This window comes from Lepisma saccharinum, chromosome 6 (assembly GCF_977018435.1).
Source record: "Lepisma saccharinum chromosome 6, izLepSacc3.1, whole genome shotgun sequence".
Classification (NCBI taxonomy): Eukaryota; Metazoa; Arthropoda; class Insecta; order Zygentoma; family Lepismatidae; genus Lepisma; species Lepisma saccharinum.
This window is the reverse complement of record NC_139234.1, coordinates 85,036,345-85,052,839: the sequence shown is the minus strand read 5'-3', so window position 1 is coordinate 85,052,839 and position 16,495 is coordinate 85,036,345. Positions and strand designations below refer to the sequence as shown.

Below are 16,495 nucleotides of genomic sequence, written 5' to 3'. Positions count from 1 at the left end.
TTTGGGGACACAGCTAAACCTAAAACCTGAATATACACTACATTGAGTATTTTTTAAAAAAATTAATCTAATTTCTACAACTTAAAAATAATGGTGCACACACTTACATTTGTGTCCAAAGTTTATTAGGACCCTCTGAAGACTCTTGAGTTAGTTCAGTCTTACTTGAAGAACCACTGAAACTCTGGTCATTGGTTTTCGAAACATTTGTAGAATCAATATTTTTTTCATTACCTGAAGATGTACATTTTGATTTGGATCTCTTGGCTGAGGGAGAAACCGATTCTTTTGGTCTGCAACAAAACAAACAAACAAATGTTTAATCGGATTATACTTTAATTACATTTGTGCAAAAGATAAATAAATTTTCAATTGAACTTAAATACCCACATTCATAATATCTTATTGATTGATTAATTGATTTAGTTTATTTTACTTCACATTTTGTGCCTCTTGCCTAATTTACTAAGATGGGGATGAGTGATGAAATGATGGAATTGATGAATGGACATTCACAAACAACCAAGCCCCGAGCGGGATTCAAACCCAGGACCCTTGGCATCGCAGTGCGATGTGCTAACCACTCGGCCACAGGGTCCAGCTCATAATATGTTGTAATTAGGGCTGAGCCAATACCACTTTCAACCGATACAGATACCCTCAGCAATTCCCAACAATACTAGTACATTGCAGTAATTAAAATTTGTTCAAAATATTGATCAATATTGATGTGTAAATATTCTTCTGCAATTGTATGAATCCATTTACCTAGAAATCTGCTAAAAAAATATTCAAAAAATACATCAGGATATTAAGATAGTGTTGTGTGGCAATCTTGCGGAGCCCGTGAAAGACCAAAATGTCAGAAAAGTATCAGCTGGTATCGGTAGATGAATTCCAACTGATACTTTCCGATACAATGAATTTCAAATTGTTTTTTTCCTAAGATAAATACAACTATTTTTCCTGCAACAAAGCAATGCTTAAGTACAATATCCCTCCACGTGGGTATCCTATAACTTGGTGGGATACAGGGAAACATAATCACATTTTCCAATCCGATCATCACCAAGGAGTGATTGTTTTGAAATGCAGGCTAACTGTGTACTCACTCACTTTCAGATATCTGTATTGAAAAAAGTATGTGACTTAGCTGCTCGTAAGCGTGTAGGCTTGCTTAGACAGACCAAAATAAAGGATTTTTTTAAACGTTAATTTTGTGTACTGTGTGTATTGTTCATGCAAAATGCGTATGTAATATGTACATATTTTTGTTTAATAAACTGTACCACATACTATATATTCCTACTAAAGTTGCCTTTGTACGTTACTTTGTAATACATACTTAAAGAGATGCCTGTTTTTATGAATAAATTTACTGTTCAGTACTTCTTTTTGGCAAATAAACATGTACAGTTCGATTATCCGAACAAACCAGTTTTCCGAACACCCATGTCCCCCAATTACTTCGGATAATCGACGCTCTACTGTAGTTTATTTTTTCCAATTTGAACTGACATTCATAACATTCATTAACGATTCCAATATTGACAAAAGAATAGCTTAGGCGTTCTGCTACTTTCACCGTAAAACACTCACACACACACACACACACTCTCACTCACTCTCTCTCTCTCTCTCTCTCTCTCTCTCTCTCTCTCTCTCACTCACTCTCTCTCTCTCTCTCTCATCCTTCCCGATGGCGCTGTAGTAGAGGAGTCACATTGTAATCAAGGAGTCCCCTGTTCGATACCCGGTGCAGACACAGTGGTTAGGATCCCACTTTAAACTGTAGATGCAGTCTCGATTAGCCTTTGTGTGCATAAAGTAGACTTAAAATAGCAAATGAAAATAAAAATAAAAATCACCGTAACTCTCTACAAAGCCAGAGGATCCATTTTTGAAAGCTGTTGAGGCTTAGATGTAGCATTGCATTCGTATCATTACCCATCAACTTCGTCGTCGCGATTATCGCAAGAGGTAAAAATGCGACACAAAATAACCCAAACAGAAGCTTGGAATCAATCTGAATATTGGTTGCGTTGGATACATGGTAGAATTGTTTTAAATATCACTTCCTGTGATGTAATAGGGTTTTTGATTAAGGACCATTTGTATAATGCATATCGTTGATGCGAACAATAAGTAGTTTCACGTTCACCACACTCTTCGGTTGTTTAGAAATCGTAAGGAAAAAGATCTATAAATTTCCGCTTTCACATGTCAATGAAACTTTAAAATAAGTTCAGTGTAGGTCACAAAAGAGATTTACATATTGTTATGATATCTTTTAAACACCACGAAATCTAATTCCAATAGAATACGATACTACTCCTTACGTTTCTGTAAATGTTCACCATTAGTCTGGCGAAAGAAAGTAACTAAGATGTCCGTGTTTCCTTGAGGAAAGATAAGGCGCCTGCTTGTAGTAAGCAAGCACCAACTGCTTCGATCAGTGACCTTCACTGCAGAGTGACTCACAGCAGGCCTGCGCTCGTTCCAGTGTGCGTATAAAACAGGTATTTTATTTTGTTCGTTCCAATCCACAGTTATATCAAGCTAACATTCTAATATTTTCGTAAAATATGTAGTAAACAAGTTGTATACATTATGGTCTTCCAGAGTGTTGTTGCCTGCTATTTACACGCGGGAGATGGGGGTGTTGTAAACATTTCTGAACCCAAAGGTCGAGCACGAAGGAAAATTCGTGTAAGCATTGGAGGTAATAACAAGGTAATAGAAGTTGAAGGAAATGCTGGAATAAATTATATCAGAAATACAGTAAAAACAGTTCTCATCACACATAGGGCTATCACATTACTCTTCAGCGGAAAGTAGGACAAATTGTCTCAAAATGTTGAACACGATCGTATTTGCAGTAACTATAATAGGTTACTAAGACATCTTAGCATATAACGAGAATATGACACATCTTCAGCTGAAAAATTAATGTTGAAGTGAACGGTTGAGTTCAAAATTCCTTAACTGCTAATTAATAGCACGGCTGTATGTGATTTCAACTTGTGTATGTAAGACAGAATGTTGTTTGTCGATGTGGGTCCAGGAAGAGAAAACAATCCATGAATTCAGGAAGGAAAAAATTCACAATTTCGTAAACAAAGTCTGGAAGTTCTTGTTTATTAATATGTGAAAAAAACAAACTACTATACACTGGGAAAAAAACAGAATTGTGTGCCTTATTTCTCCAATAACGAGAAAAATTACTTGTTACTTCGAACAAATTACCGACACTTATATCGATAAAACTTCACAAAGTACATATATCCGGACGTTTTCGGATCTAGAAAATCGTGAAGTAATTTCTGAGCTAGGAATTGTAATTGTTTTTCCGAACATCCAGTAGCAACCATGCACACTCTTTGATTTAAGCATAGTTCTCCAAGGAACCACGTTATCTTAGACTTCCCTCAGTTTTTCTGTTTCTCCATCTAATTTGAAGTTACGTGATGCTCAAAATACGTATAAGACATTTGAGATTTCTTTCAAATTCCTTCCGGAGGCCAGGCACAACTATAAAATACAGGACACATCCGGAAATAAGATTGATTCTTATAAGTTTTTTATTTTCTTATTTAGCATCGTTTTTCTTTCACCTCTTGCTAATCGCGATGACGAGGATGAGTGATATGATGAAATTGATGAAGGGGCACTCACAAAGAACACCAATATGCACGACGGGATTCGAACCCAGGACATTAGACATCGTAGCGCATTGTGCTAACCACTCCGTCACGGACGGAATTCTTATAGCCCTAATCGTTCCTCAAGCATATTTCCTATCTTTAACTACACACGAAACATAATGAATAATCTAAATAAACAGGTGCCAGTTCACACTCTAACCGTAAAAAAACATATGCATGTGAAAATGCAAAATAATATTTATTTTTAGGTAGTTGTGACTTATTATTGTATATTAAAGAAATATATTAGTGATAAAATGACGGAAGTAGAGGAACATCTCCAATGAAACACTCATGCCTTATGGATATGTTTATTTCTTGCCGAACAAGGTTCCGAGTTCGAGTTCCGACCGAAATGGATTCATTGTGTATGTTCATTCATGTCTTTAATGTAATCATAAATCGTCGTCATGAATAATTTAACTTCAGAGGAAGAAAACTGAGGTAATTACTAATAAAAACAATAACAAAACAAATTTGATCTTAAAGCCCTGGCTTTGCGCTACATATTCCATCACGGGGATCATAGTCGTGCGCCCATGGGGAGGGCAAATACACACCTAATCATGGACGTCTGCAGATTTTTTCCACGAAGAGACAAGCAAGGTATTTTTCCATGGGGCATATTACCCCGATAATAGTGTTGCATTATCGCATTCCAGCATCCTCATTATAATAATTAATGTAAATTATTATGACTGAAATAAAATTATACATGTGAAAACGTACTTTTTGGTTGACATTCGTTTTCTAAGGGGAAGATGTGGCAATCCTTGCATCCCTTTCAGACATCTATGCCCCTATATTATTATATTTTCACCTAGAAATTAAACTATATTATACTCTTAAAGAAAATTAAGTATTTTCAAGCCGATGAAAGTTCAAGGCAACTAGTGTTGCCCACGGGACAAGACGGGACAGGCTTTTAAAAATTCGAGACGAGATTGATCATGTTTCCAGAGACAAATGAATATTTTCGAGACGAGACAGCATTTCCCAGCATTTCCACGAGACGAGACAGGCCAAAGTCTCGTCTCGTGGGCAACACTAAAGGCAACTACGGGGGAAGGGGTGCAGTGGCGAAACCACAGCCCCCCACAACCTTGAACGGAAATCAATTTTAGGGGTCAAACATGGAAGTAAAGGAAAGCAAGAGTAGCAAAATCTAAGAGTAGCAGGACAAAAGGATACTCAAGATGGATTTTGTTTTCACGTCTTTCGTGCATTATTTCTTCCTGACTGCCAAGAGCACCTGCGGGGGGAGGGGGGGAGGGACAGAGCTGCAATTGCCCCCTTGATTTCAAATTTTATACAAATATAAATACCTTTTGTAAAATGTTCTTGTTCGCTTCGCTCGCAATGTCTGCTTTTCTTGCAGTCTAGTCAAGTTCAGAGCCGTAGCTAGGGGTCGGCGGGAGTTAACCCTGGACGCCAAACAATCTAAATCAAAAAAATTGTAAAAGAGAATAATATGGCACTCCATGAATTTTTCCCCATATTAAATCGACATTGTTTTCATTTTGCAAAAATTTGGATCTGAAAATTTATTGGTCGCTTTGCTCGCAATTTGTTTTCTGTAATGCATTTTATATCGAGGAGAGAAGTACTGCTGCTAAAAGTTTTTCTCTTAAGTGCATGAACAATTGTTTGGAGGAAAAGGAACGCGCAGATTTGAAAGACAATTTATATGATTTTTACTGTTGGTATATATATATATATATATGTGTGTGTGTGTGAGTGTGTGTTGTATATATATATGTATGTATGTATTTATATGTGTGTGTGGGGTGGGGGGAGGGGTGTACTATATATAAACACACCCATCAATGCAATAAAATTTAAACAAGTGAGATGAAATTACGTTATTCTTTTCCGGCCTGAAATATAATCAAGGCTATCCCCCTCTAATCAGAGGGTCTGCGCACGCCTATGACGGGGACTGACACTTGACGTAGGTGTAGACACGCTTCCTACAATGTGATGATATCGCGATTACGTAATGGATGTGCAGCCACTTAACTGAAGCCCCCAAAATTCACATTTTATTACTAAATTGTAAATTAGCATAATATCACATAGTTTACCTATTCATAATATGCGCCACTTTGGTGCACTTTGTGGATTGTGCATTAATCAACATCAGGTTAATCGCGGCAGGCAAAGTGGAGGGAAAATGACAATGAAGCACAACGAGGGGGCTCTTGGTTCCCGATTAATGAAACTTTGTCTACATGCAACTGAGTCGCTGCGTGAAATCACTGAAAATGTCATTTATTAATTTATTAATTTTGCTTATTTTATATTGCTTTTCTAGCACTTGGCGTCAACAAAAGCGATGAGGATGATTAATGAAGTTATGAAATGGATGATAGAACATGATGATCCATGTCTTACACAAAATTCTAAGTTGGGACTAATGAATATCGATTCGTCTTATCATTTGTCAAGTAGTTGTTTTTAACTCCAATCTTTTTCAAGGACTTCTGGGTTGACAGCATGTGTGTTGTGCGATGATGATTTGACGAAAACCACCATTTCAGTGAACTTTCTTGACAATGACTCTAATATCAGTAAAGAGAACATTTTCTTACGAATAGCTGTTGTTTGTTATGGCTGGGCCTGGGGGTATGACTCACGCTGCTGTCAATACTCAATCATTTCCGAGAATCCAGGTCCGCCAGGCAAACCCAAGCAACAATTTTGTTATTTGGGTTGCATAGACAACAGGCTTTAAGATGTTACGATATCATAGGTCTCGTGGCCCAAGAACTATTTTCCATGACTGTACATGGGGGGACCCAAAAGAAAACTGAATTGTTCTCTGGTGGGCAGGTAAATTGTAGTACATCCTTTCGCCGCTAGATGTCTTCTGCATCGGTCGTGGTGCCACGTAGCAAATTTTTATGTCAAGTGCCTCTCACATGTTTGTCTATATTTGTGATGGTGGAAAAGTTAGAAAAACTTGAGGTTGTGAATTTATTTTTTGTTAGGGAAAATGGCAAGGGGAACAATTGTAATGCTTGAAACAGCTTACAAGTGGTTTTCCCACTTCAGGAATGGTAAATTGTCACATTCAGACCAACCTCGTTCAGGGTGACAAGTCAAGTCGTTGCCAATTCCTTTCTCTGACGCAAAAGGCATTGTTCACGCAGAATTCGTTCCTAATGGTTAACCTGTTAATGAGGCATTTTAACTACAAGTTCTGAAACATTTGCTTGATGCGTTGATATGAAAACATCCCGAGTTGTGACAAAGTGGAGAGTGATGGCTTCACCACGACAACGTCCAAGTGCAAAAAGCCTTGATGGTGACAAAATTTTTAACCAAAAACAGCATGACCCAGCTTATCCACCCATCATATTCACCCAATCTCAACAGGCCCTTAGCTAGAATTGATCTCCAGGCGGGCTCATGGGTTATCAGGGGGGGCTTCGTAAACAAAGTCCATTTTTCAAAAGTTTAACAGTGTTAATGACGGTAAATTATTTTTGTGTGTGTGGGGTGGGGGGGCATGAAGTTAATATAAAATTTAGAAATAACACACAAATAACATTTTTCTATAGGTATCAGCTAAAACACCTCTTGAAGTGTAAATTACTAAGTAACTAACTCTCTAGCCTTCTTAAACCTAAAGGGTCATGGCTGCAGCAACACAAGCCTTCCATCTGTCCCTATCTTGAGCAAGATCTATATACTCTTTTCCATCTCTACCAATTTCCTTTAGGTCTATCTCAACGTTGTCCCTCCATCTTCGTCTTGGCCTTCCTACAGGTCTCTTACCATCAGGTTTCCCAACAAGAATCTTGTAAACTCCTCTTTCCTCTCCCATTCGTGCCACATGGCCTGCCCACCTAAGTCTTCTTGATTTAATCATTCTAATAATATCTGGACATGAATACAACTTTTTTATTTAAAATGATAGGTGGGTCATGTGAGGCATGACCATAAGATAGAATTTCGTCAGGATGTCAAATCTGAAATCAGATTTCATATAACTTCATTTGGTGAAAAGTTATTGGCAACTGAAAGTGATGTTTACCTGTTTTGACATACTCCAAAAGGTGTCCCCCTAGGCCTATTTTGTATCGCCCATATCAAATTCCATGAAAATACATCACTGTGGATTTTACAAGGGGTGGTAAGGGACTTCTGATACATCCTGTATTTTCATTAACATATGAAAATGCCAAAATCATGGCATAGAGGTAAATAAAAATGACCGCCGGAACCAAATGCAACACTGAAAAGCTTTCAATGCCAATTCAAACAATTAAAGAATACAGAAATAGGTGGTTAAACATTCAAAAACTCATATTTTATAAAAAAACTACTAAGGCATTCTTGTGGATGAGTTGGCAAGGCTGCCAGTAGGGGTTGGTATGACCCTGAAGTACTAGCTTAGGTTATATTTAGAGCACTGTCGTTCTTACAGTCCTCGGTGTGAGACTTACAATCACAGTTTGTAAGCAATGCCTTTTAAGCATGTCGCCCACTGAGACGTGGAGAAATGTGGCAACAGAACTTCTATTGTCTGCTTCTATTGAAATCAAATAGTGTAATGCCCACTACAGTGAAACACGCAGAACTGAACAGGAATTTCTGTGACAAAAGTCTGCAAGTTATCTTAAAGGTTATTGCCAACTGAGACCCCGAAAATTAATCTGTTGCTTTCTGTTGCTCCACATCTCAGTGGGCGTTAATCTTTATGCGCACATAGCGAATCGCTATGTTGGAAGCATATTTTGAGAATGCCACATGAAAGATGTGTGGAGAAATGGAGAAGTCTATTTCCCTGATGATCCGGCACCAGCTAAAACTGCAATTAATCATTGATTCAAATTTTAATTTCAACATTCTTTGTGTATTTCAACGTGCAGAAAGTAGTTTTCTGTCTTGTCAGTGTGTTACTGACCACAGAGTTTGCAGTATTACTGACATTAAGTTTACAAATGATTTTTTTATGAATTTCAAGATATAGTTAACAAATGTATGTATTCATTACGTTGACAAGTTCAATAAATTATAAGCAAAAAGTTATCAAGCTTTCAGTGTGGGGACTTTTCGAATGCACTGTACTTTTAACAATTTTGAAGCAACAAGGGTTGGCTGAAATGGTGTTGAATGACCTGTACTTGATTAATTATAGTCACTTATTTCATAATATTCTAAAATATTAATTTAGTTAATTCTACTTCGTTTTTCTGCCACTATTGGATAATAACATAGGTGAGCATTAGTGATGATTACGGAACGGATTTTAAGGTGCAGCACTTTTCCCAAAATATAGCTGTTTTCATACAGATCATTTGAGATATGTATTTTAGGACATGAAATCAAGTAAAATGAACACAATTTGTAGCATCTTTTTGTGAGATTAGCACATTTATCCACTTTTACCCCCTTTTTGATGATTCAGCATCTTTTACCTTCCTTTCATGTTTTGTTAAAAAATTGGACAGAAAAATAATTTATTTTACACTCTTCTTGTACAGCTACATAAAATCCTATAATCTCATTTTGTAGAGGAGAATGAGATCTATAAAATGGTATAATAAAATCATTGCAGCCCCATTAGTTCCCAAGATAATCTAGCAAAACCCAGGAGAGAAAACACAAACTTCAACAAAACCTATTTGGCAGATCCACAGTTCTGTATGCGGTCCACGAGCATTACATAAAGAAGGCGCACAAAAAGAGAGCATTGAACAAAGGCATTTTATCAGCACCTTATCGAAAATATTTTCAGATCCTCTTCTTCCCATCCTAGAGCATAATTTTGCACCTGAAAATCCATTTCCCTAGTGATGAAATTGCTGAAGGAATATTAAGAAAAAACACTAAAATTTTGTAAAAGAAAGAAGCAAAGGAACTACTTAGGTCAGTGGTTCCCAAAGTGTGGACTAGGGTTATGACTAAAAATTTTATTCCAAAATTTTGTATCTCCTGTGGTCGCAAATCAAGAACTTTTGTAACCTGATTACTTGATTACTAAAAAATAAATATTGCAGGTGGCTCTTAAAAAAACTTCCCACCAACCCGTTTCAGTTTCAGTGTGTGTCACGAGAACTGTATGTACGGTGTTGTAGCCTGTAGCTAATAAAAAAGAAGATCTTTATAATATCGCTCACGATAAAATATCTAATAAAATGTGTTGATATTTTTACTAAAACATTATTTAAAATGATATGTGTATTTGTGTCTGTATTTAGTTACAGATTATGCTAATTACACAGTGTGTGTGACTGTTGGTGGGTTCAAACTACGGGGATTCTTCGGAAAGAACTTCACAATAAATTTAATATTTTCATAACCCTACATTATTAATAACAACTATGTTTGAAAAATATATTTCGAAAAATACCACAAACAACATTTGAAAAGGGCATTATTAATGTAACAATTAGTAAATTAATGTAGTAATTATTAAATGATTATTTATTAAGTGACTAATTGTGTATATTTTCTCTATTTTCAGGTTTGGTAGTTCAATATTAGTATTATAATGGTATATTATAAATCAAGTGCAGCGATTAAGAAAAATGCGGAATCATGGACGCAGAATGTAGCCACTGAAGCAAAAAAAGACGAGATGTACCTATAATTGAAACACTTAGTTCTTTTACTAGACTTCCGCAAAAGAAATAAATTATTGGTCGCTATCATACACTTCTGGAAACAGCGAAAGGTAAGAAAGAAAGAATGGCTATGATAACTGGTGAGCTTACCGTTCTCTGGGAAATATTTAGCTTTCCAATTTTATCAAAACAAACAATTATGTCAAAAGTAGTTAAATTGATTGAAGAGAACGATAAAAATAGAAAGAGGAAAAAGGATTCATTTCAAGATGAAATAGAAAATATATTTGACATAACAGAAACAGACGGAAATTGGCTGGGCCAAGAAGATAAAGAACTATACAAGTTACAAGTTAAATCACAAGGTAAAATTGGATATGTAACAAGCACAGTTGCTGCACAATCGTCCATCCATCCCTCTAAGCAAGAAAATCGGCTTCACAATCTAAACCAAACGCTGTCTTTGCCACTGATGTAGACGATGCATCATCAGCAGAAGTAAGTAGTGATAAAATCTTTTCTAACACAGCATCTGTATCTGAAGAAAGTGAAAATGATAATGACAAAAGAAAACGAGCCGTGCGTTTTTCAACATCACATGCAGCTAAGTTAGTGACAAAAAAATCTCTTTCAAGTAATAAAGCTGCTGTAGTGTGCTCCAGTCTAGCCGAATATGGAATCAGTGTTCCAACACCATCACAGTCAGGTGTTTGGCAAGCTGTTATAAGAAGTGGCGAAGATGCGAAGCGTAAAATAAAATCTATTTTGTAAGAAGAGAAACATTTCTGCCTTCATTTTGACGGTAAGTGAATTGCAAATCACGAGTATCAAGTGGTAATCTCGAAGAGTTCACTTAAGAGAATTGGAATTAGGTATAGTAAAATGTGAAAGCAGATCATCAAAGGATATTTTTAATGCACTGCAAAGTTTGCTGAATGAATTTGATGCATGGAAGAACTTCAAAATGATCATATGTAACACAACAGCAGTAAATACTGACCGAGTGAATGGAATTGTTAAAAAATTAAAAAGTGAAATGACCATAAGAGGATTTGATCAGCCACAGTACATTGACTGCCAGCATCATATTCTTGATAGAATCGCAAAGCATGTGTTTGACTTCTTTAATCTGATTTCTTCTACCAAACCAACTCTCAACTATGAATTCGTGGACGAAGTGATAAAACAATACAATGTCTTGCAGCAGTCCTACAAGCCAGAAAGTGAAATGATAACTGTTCAAAATCCAGGTTGGTGAGATGGTTTTAGATTTCTGTATGAGTTATGTAGAGCATTCCGTTTCCTTACAGATACTGGTGCATACCCAGTAATTACATGGAGAAAATTACTGTCTCTTCACAATGCCAGCTGGAATTCACGTGCTATATATGCTCTTATTTCGTACTCCTCATTCCTAAATGGAGAATATCACTGGAAATACCCTGCGCTTTCATCTCAAATACATGGCAGGAAGCCTGGTTTTCTAACCAAATGTTCAACGCAGAGATTCACCAGAAACTGATGGATGGAATTTCCGAATTAAATTGCTCTGCGGCCATGAAGTGCTCTGTACCTTACTGGAATGTTGAAAGATCCGTTGTAGATATACCACGGACAAATATTTGTGCCGAACAAGGGGTGAAATTAATGGAAGAACTGTACCAGAAATACAAAACAGATAAATATTTGAATCTGAAGCTTTTTTCAACTAATACATTTTGACTGTGCTGAATGTACTTAAGTTTGAGAATTTTCATTGTCATTGGTGCGGAACATTTTTTATGAACTGAACAAAATAATTGTCATTTTCTGATTCTGTATTAAAAAGTTCATTGATTTCTACTACAGGCACCCTGGCTAGCTTACAAGGGTGGTTCCAATATTTTCACTGAAATGACACTTGTTACATATAAAAAGTTTCTGAATTTGAAATATGTGTTTATTTTTTAAATTTAAGACAAGCAACCTAACCACACGAACTGAGCATTGCAAGTGTTAGATAGGGCTACATTCGGACTTTGACACTGGAAAACTCTTGAAGCTCTAAGGGTGTCGTGAAAGAAAAAAGTTTGGGATCCTACTTACTTAGGTATCTTATGTTAATTAATTTTTAAAATGTACTTAGAAGAAAAGAACGGAAATTTACTTATTTCTTCCAAATATGAACGAAATGTCTTTTTTTTCAGTAGCCACAGAACTGAAATGCATAACTCTCATTATGCAAGTTACTGATTGTGTGTGTCAGATATAATGCTTTGATGAGTAGAACATGTTTTCTTTTTGGGGACACAGCTAAACCTAAAACCTGAATATACACTACATTGAGTATTTTTAAAAAAATTAATCTAATTTCTACAACTTAAAAATAATGGTGCACACACTTACATTTGTGTCCAAAGTTTATTAGGACCCTCTGAGGACTCTTGAGTTAGTTCAATCTTACTTGAAGAACCACTGAAACTCTGATCATTGGTTTTCGAAACATTTGTAGAATCAATATTTTTTTCATTACCTGAAGATGTACATTTTGATTTGGATCTCTTGGCTGAGGTAGAAACCGATTCTTTTGGTCTGCAACAAAACAAGCAAACAAAAGTTTAATCGGATTATACTTTAATTACATTTGTGCAAAAGATAAATAAATTTTCAATTGAACTTAAATACCCACATTCATAATACCTTATTGATTGATTAATTGATTTAGTTTATTTTACTTCACATTTTGTGCCTCTTGCCTAATTTACGAAGATGGGGATGAGTGATGAAATGATGGAATTGATGAATGGACATTCACAAACAACCAAGCCCCGAGCAGGATTCAAACCCAGGACCCTTGGCATCGCAGTTCGATGTGCTAACCACTCGGCCACAGGGTCCAGCTCATAATATGTTGTAATTAGGGCTGAGCCAATACCACTTTCAACCGATACAGATACCCTCAGCAATTCCCAACGATACTAGTACATTGCAGTAATTAAAATTTGTTCAAAATATTGATCAATATTGATGTGTAAATATTCTTCTGCAATTGTATGAATCCATTTACCTAGAAATCTGCTAAAAAAATATTCAAAAAATTCATCAGGATATTAAGATAGTGTTGTGTGGCAATCTTGCGGAGCCCGTGAAAGACCAAAATGTCAGAAAAGTATCAGCTGGTATCGGTAGATGAATTCCAACTGATACTTTCCGATACAATGAATTTCAAATTGTTTTTTTCCTAAGATAAATACAACTATTTTTCCTGCAATAAAGCAATGCTTAAGTACAATATCCCTCCACGTGGGTATCCTATAACTTGGTTGGATACAGGGAAACATAATCACATTTTCCAATCCGATCATCACCAAGGAGTGATTGTTTTGAAATGCAGGCTCAAATAACACACAATCTTGTGTTTGAAGTATATGGGGGGACCCAAAAGAAAACTGAATTGTTCTCTGGTGGGCAGGTCCATTGTAGTACATCCTTTCGCCGCTAGATGTCTTCTGCATCGGCCGTGGTGCCATGTAGCAAATTTTTATGTTAAGTGCCTCTCACTTGTTCGTCTATATTTGTGATGGCGGAAAAGTTAGAAAAACGTGAGGGTGTGAAATTATTATTTCTGTTAGGGAAAATGGCAAGGGGAACAGTTGTAATGCTTGAAACAGCTTACAAGTGGTTTTCCCACTTCATGAATGGTAAATCGTCACATTCAGACCAACCTCGTTCAGGGTGACAAGTCAAGTCGTTGCCAATTCCTTTCTCTGACGCAAACGGCATTGTTCACGCAGAATTCGTTCCTAATGGTTAACCTGTTAATGAGGCATTTTACCTACAAGTTCTGAAACGTTTGCTTGATGCGTTGAAATGAAAACATCCCGAGTTGTGACAAAGTGGAGAGTGATGGCTTCACCACGACAACGTCCAGGTGCAAAAAGCCTTGATGGTGACAAAATTTTTAACCAAAAACAGCATGACCCAGCTTATCCACCCATCATATTCACCCAATCTCAACAGGCCCTTAGCTAGAATTGATCTCCAGGCGGGCTCATGGGTTATCAGGGGGGGCTTTGTAAACAAAGTCCATTTTTCAAAAGAGTTTAATAGTGTTAATGAAGGTAAATTGTTTTTGGGTGTGTTGGGGGGGGGGGGGTATGAAGTTAATATAAAATTTAGAAATAACACACAAATAACATTTTTCTATAGGTATCAGCTAAAACACCTCTTGAAGTGTAAATTACTAAGTAACTAACTCTCTAGCCTTCTTAAACCTAAAGGGTCATGGCTGCAGCAACACAAGCCTTCCATCTGTCCCTATCTTGAGCAAGATCTATATACTCTTTTCCATCTCTACCAATTTCCTTTAGGTCTATCTCAACGTTGTCCCTCAGTCTTCGTCTTGGCCTTCCTACAGGTCTCTTACCATCAGGTTTCCCAACAAGAATCTTGTAAACTCCTCTTTCCTCTCCCATTCGTGCCACATGGCCTGCCCACCTAAGTCTTCTTGATTTAATCATTCTAATAATATCTGGACATGAATACAAATTATGTAGTTCTAAATTATGTAACCTTCTCCACTCAACTGTCTCCTCATCCTTTTTAGGTCGAAATATTTTCCTAAGGATCTTATTTTCAAATACTCTCAATTTATGTTCCTCTTTTAATGTAAGGGACAAAGTTTCACACCCATATAATACTACAGGCAAAATTAATGTTTTGTATATTTTAACTTTTAGTTTCTTAGATATTAAATGAGAAGACAAAAGTTTATGAAGAGAGAAGTAACATGCATTTCCTGAATTAAGCCTACCTTTTATTTCCTCTTTAATATCATTTTCACTTGTTAATATTACTCCTAAGTATTTGAATTTGGAAACTGGTTCAAACGAGTTGTTATCAATAATTAGATTTTGATTATTACCTAACACTTGGTTTTGGCCTGTAAGCATATATTTAGTTTTCTCTTTGTTAACTTCCAAACCTATCTCTTTAGCAGTTTTGAAAAATATTTTAGCATTATTCTTAATTGTATTTATATCATCCCCTAATAAGTCTACATCATCTGCATATGCTAACAACTGAGTCACACCTTTTAATTTTAGTCCTTCGTTAGTTTCTTTCACCTTCCTAACAACATATTCTAAGGCAAAATTAAAGAGCAATGGAGATAATGCATCTCCTTGTTTTAACCCATCATGAATTGTAAATTTGTCAGACACATTAATACCCACACGAATTTTACTTTCTGTTTCACTGGTGCATACTTTTATCATACTAACAAGCTTCTTAGGTATTCCAAACTCTACTAATATATTATATAATTTCTCTCTTTTGACCGAATCATATGCTTTTTTGAAATCAATGAATAGCTGATGGACATTTTGATTATATTCCCACTTTTTTTCAAGTGTCTGTCTTATGTAAAAAATTTGATCTGTAGTTGATCTGTTACGTTTAAATCACCTATAATTTCATTAGCATACGGGGTTAGTCTTGCTAAAAGAATGTTAGATAATATTTTATATGTTGTTGAGAGTAGAGAAATTCCATGATAATTATTGCAGTTCATTTTATCACCTTTTTTAAACACAGGAACAATTATGGGTTCTTTTCACTGTTGAGGGAGTTCTTCTTTATTCCATATTAAACAAATTAATTTATGAATTTGACATATTAACGAATTTCCACCATATTTAATTAACTCAGCTGGTATTAAATCAATGCCAGGTGCTTTGTTATTCTTTAGCCTTTTAATAGCATCTTTTAACTTCAGTCAAGTTAGGTTCTGGAACTAAAGGTTCTGCTGTGTGCACTTCATTTACTTCTGATTTATCTCCTCCATGAACACTTAAAAGGTCATTAAAATAGTTCTTCCATCCATTTAGAATATCACTTGGGTCAGCTAGAAAACCACAGTTTATCTTTTATCAAGTTTACTTTAGGTTGCCACCCCTTTCTAAATTCATTTACACCTTTATATAAATCTCTGATATTTTTGATTTTGCTGTTTGTTTCAATTTCATTAATTTTGCTTTTCAAGTAATCTCTCTTTTTTACTTCCAAACGTGCAGTTAACTTCTCGCTTTATTCTATTATAATTGCTTAGATTTTTATCATCAGAGTTATTTAACCACCTAAGTCTAGCCTGATTTCTTATTTCTATTAGATTATGACATTCATTATCAAACCATGGCTTACTTTTTCTTGGTTTATGGTATCCTATACTTTCTTTAG

General features: G+C 35.9%; 1 protein-coding gene across 3 annotated transcripts in view; it reads right to left on the bottom strand.

The window, feature by feature from the left end:
- Positions 1-16,495, bottom strand: part of LOC145989484 (uncharacterized) — a 90,929-nt gene that overhangs the window by 33,530 nt on the left and 40,904 nt on the right. Inside the window, exons 3-4 of one of the 3 annotated variants that reach the window (XM_083124832.1) lie at positions 12,665-12,850; positions 108-293 (exon numbers count right to left, since the gene is read on the bottom strand). In XM_083124832.1, coding sequence (XP_082980958.1) covers positions 108-293; positions 12,665-12,850 — 372 coding nt within the window. The remainder of the gene's footprint in view (positions 1-107; positions 294-12,664; positions 12,851-16,495) is intronic. The other 2 variants (XM_083124834.1, XM_083124833.1) reach the window with 2 other exon arrangements.